Below are 2,500 nucleotides of genomic sequence, written 5' to 3'. Positions count from 1 at the left end.
TAAACGAGTCAAGAAGGCATCCTATTTAAGATCTAAAAACAGCTAACTTTAAAAAAAAAAAATAATTGGAAGAAATTGATGTTAAATGTGGAGTGGTGATACCGTAGAGTTATCCCCAACCCTGCGCTTATGCAAGCACAAACCTTTGGAATGAATGGATGTATCTCATTGCGCCTAGTATCTGTTTACACGGCCATTTGAATTAGCCCGAACGCTTAGCCACCATTGAACGATCAACTTAACCTTCGCGTGGACGTCCACAGTCTGATAGTTTCCCTCTTAAACTACGCTGTGGATACGCACCAAGGATACGCATCGAGGAAATAATTGAAAGGGATAGAACGAGCGTGTCAAGGGTATCAGTGCCAGATATGAGCTGTGGAACCTGGAGTCCTAAGAGGGGCTAGGGGGTGGGGGGAGATGTGGATTGGATGGGGGACCTCGGGCAGGAGGAGCAAGCGCGCCCTCAGTGAGGATGGGGGTAGCTGTGGGCAGTAGTAGAGCAGCACACCAGCATCTCCACCTTGCTATACCCGTGTGGCTCTCTCTCTCTCTCTCTCTCTCTCTCTCTCTCTCTCTCTCTCTCTCTCTCTCTCTCTCTCTCTCGTCTCGTCTTATCTCACTAAGGCAGCGCACTTTGAGTCTGATTTCACTCCGCTTGCCCGGCCACTCTGCTTCAAACTGCTGCTCTGACCTCACCTCCTCTTCTCTACTCACTCAAGCAACCTTCAACGTGACTACAGTACTCCTCCCGCCCGCCGCGACACTGCCGCCTTCGCGATTCTCCCAGTCAGTCAGTCAGGCAGTCAGTCAGTCACCCTAACTCCGTTTTTTTTTTTTTTTATTTGTCCAGTTTCTCATTCAGGAGAGAATTCAGTGCTCGAGCGGAAAAAAGTGTAATGATTCTCGTAAGATCTTTTCGATGAGTTTGAATAAACCTTTGAAAGCGCGCGAGTAAAACTTCGTACCTGGTCGAAAGAATTCTCGTACCTCTTATCAAAAGTACGAAAGGCTTTGTTATTGCGAGTACGAGAGCTCAGTGGCTCGCCGGAGGAAGTGACACGAATACAATGGCAACGTCGAAGAACATGTTGAAGTATGTGCTGGCCCCCTGTTTGCTCCTCATGTGCTTGGGCCCCTCCCCGGCGTCTCCTGCCGAGGTGCTGGTCCTGACACCTTTCGGATCGTGGTCAGTCAGGTCCCTGTTCGCCGTGCTGACCGAAGGACTGGCTGCCAGAGGACACTCGGTCACGATCGTGTCCAGCGGCGATCCCATCCCCCAGCATCCAAATATAACTCATGTGGTCTCTCCGCACTCGGCCCTCGATCAGATGGACCCCTTTGAGTTGCGGGAAAACGGCGCCGTCTTCCGGTTGTGGATGAAGGCGTTCCCAATCGTCGCCAGGGAAATGTACTCCGATCCCAAGGTCATGGAGCTATGGCGCCAGAGGCATAAATTCGATGCCATCATCGTCAACAGCGCCGCGAACGAGATGGCCTTCCCCTTCCTGATCGATTTGAAAGCCCCCTTCATAACCCTGTCGCCAGCAGGGGCAGAGCCCCTGCAACTCAGCTACCTGGGGAACATAGTGTCCCCCGCCGCCCTGCCCACCGTGGTCGTCCCCTACGACGACAACCTGACCTTGTGGGAACGTCTCGTCAACACGTTTGTCACCCTCGTGCTGAGGTATTCATTCCGACGGACCGTGTGGCATCCATTATCCGCGGCCCTCAGGGACAACTTCCCCGACCTGCCCGATCTGTACGAGATGTACCCAAAGCAATCGCTGAACCTCCTCAACCAACATCACCTGCTGGACGGAGCCATCCCGCTCCTTCCCAACCAGGTGGAGGTCGGGTGTATGCACTGTCGACCCACGAAGCCTCTTCCCTCTGTAAGTAGATCTTGTGTTTGTTATGTAGATCTTGTACTTGTTAAGTAAATCTTGTACTTTTTAAGTAGATCTCGTACTTTTTAAGTAGATCTCGTACTTTTTAAGTAGATCTCGTACTTGTTAAGTAAATATTGTACTTCTTAAGTAGATCTCATACTTCTTAAGTAAATCTTGTACTTGTTAAGTAAATCTTGTACCTCTTAAGTAAATCTTGTACTTGTTAAGTAGATCTAGTACTTATTAAGTGTAGCTTTTAATTCGGTAATACCTGGAAGTACTTGAGACCTTTACGTAAGTTTGTTTGTTTCAAGCTCCTGTTTCGAAGTTGGGTATACAATAGTTGCTTTTAACTCTGTAATACTTTTGAATACTTGTTGTGATTGAACGATTTCTTTGCAGTTTTATTTTTTAAAGTTTGTTTGTTTTGATTGAACTCTTGTTTCGAAGTTCTTTTGCGTTCTTCCTTGTTCATTGTTCTTTCCTTAACATTTTGAATAACTTCCAACTATTTAATATTCTGCTTTTTATATCCTGTAAATTGATCTAAGTTCTCCTTGAACTTCAGTTCCTTGTTCATTGTTCTTTATTTAACAGTTTGAATAACT

The 2,500-nt window shown here is 47.2% G+C and overlaps 1 protein-coding gene across 1 annotated transcript in view; it reads left to right on the top strand.

Moving 5' to 3' along the window:
- The first annotated feature begins 652 nt into the window (after nucleotides 1–652).
- The window catches only part of LOC137641410 (UDP-glucosyltransferase 2-like), a 140,545-nt gene continuing 138,697 nt past the window's right edge, over nucleotides 653–2,500 (top strand). The window contains exon 1 of the mRNA XM_068373939.1: nucleotides 653–1,895. Within this exon, the coding sequence (XP_068230040.1) occupies nucleotides 1,071–1,895 (825 nt within the window). The 5' untranslated portion in view covers nucleotides 653–1,070. The remainder of the gene's footprint in view (nucleotides 1,896–2,500) is intronic.

Source organism: Palaemon carinicauda, chromosome 5 (assembly GCF_036898095.1).
Source record: "Palaemon carinicauda isolate YSFRI2023 chromosome 5, ASM3689809v2, whole genome shotgun sequence".
Classification (NCBI taxonomy): domain Eukaryota; kingdom Metazoa; phylum Arthropoda; class Malacostraca; order Decapoda; family Palaemonidae; genus Palaemon; species Palaemon carinicauda.
The sequence above is the reverse complement of the archived record's forward strand: the minus strand, read 5'-3'. Positions and strand labels throughout refer to the sequence as shown.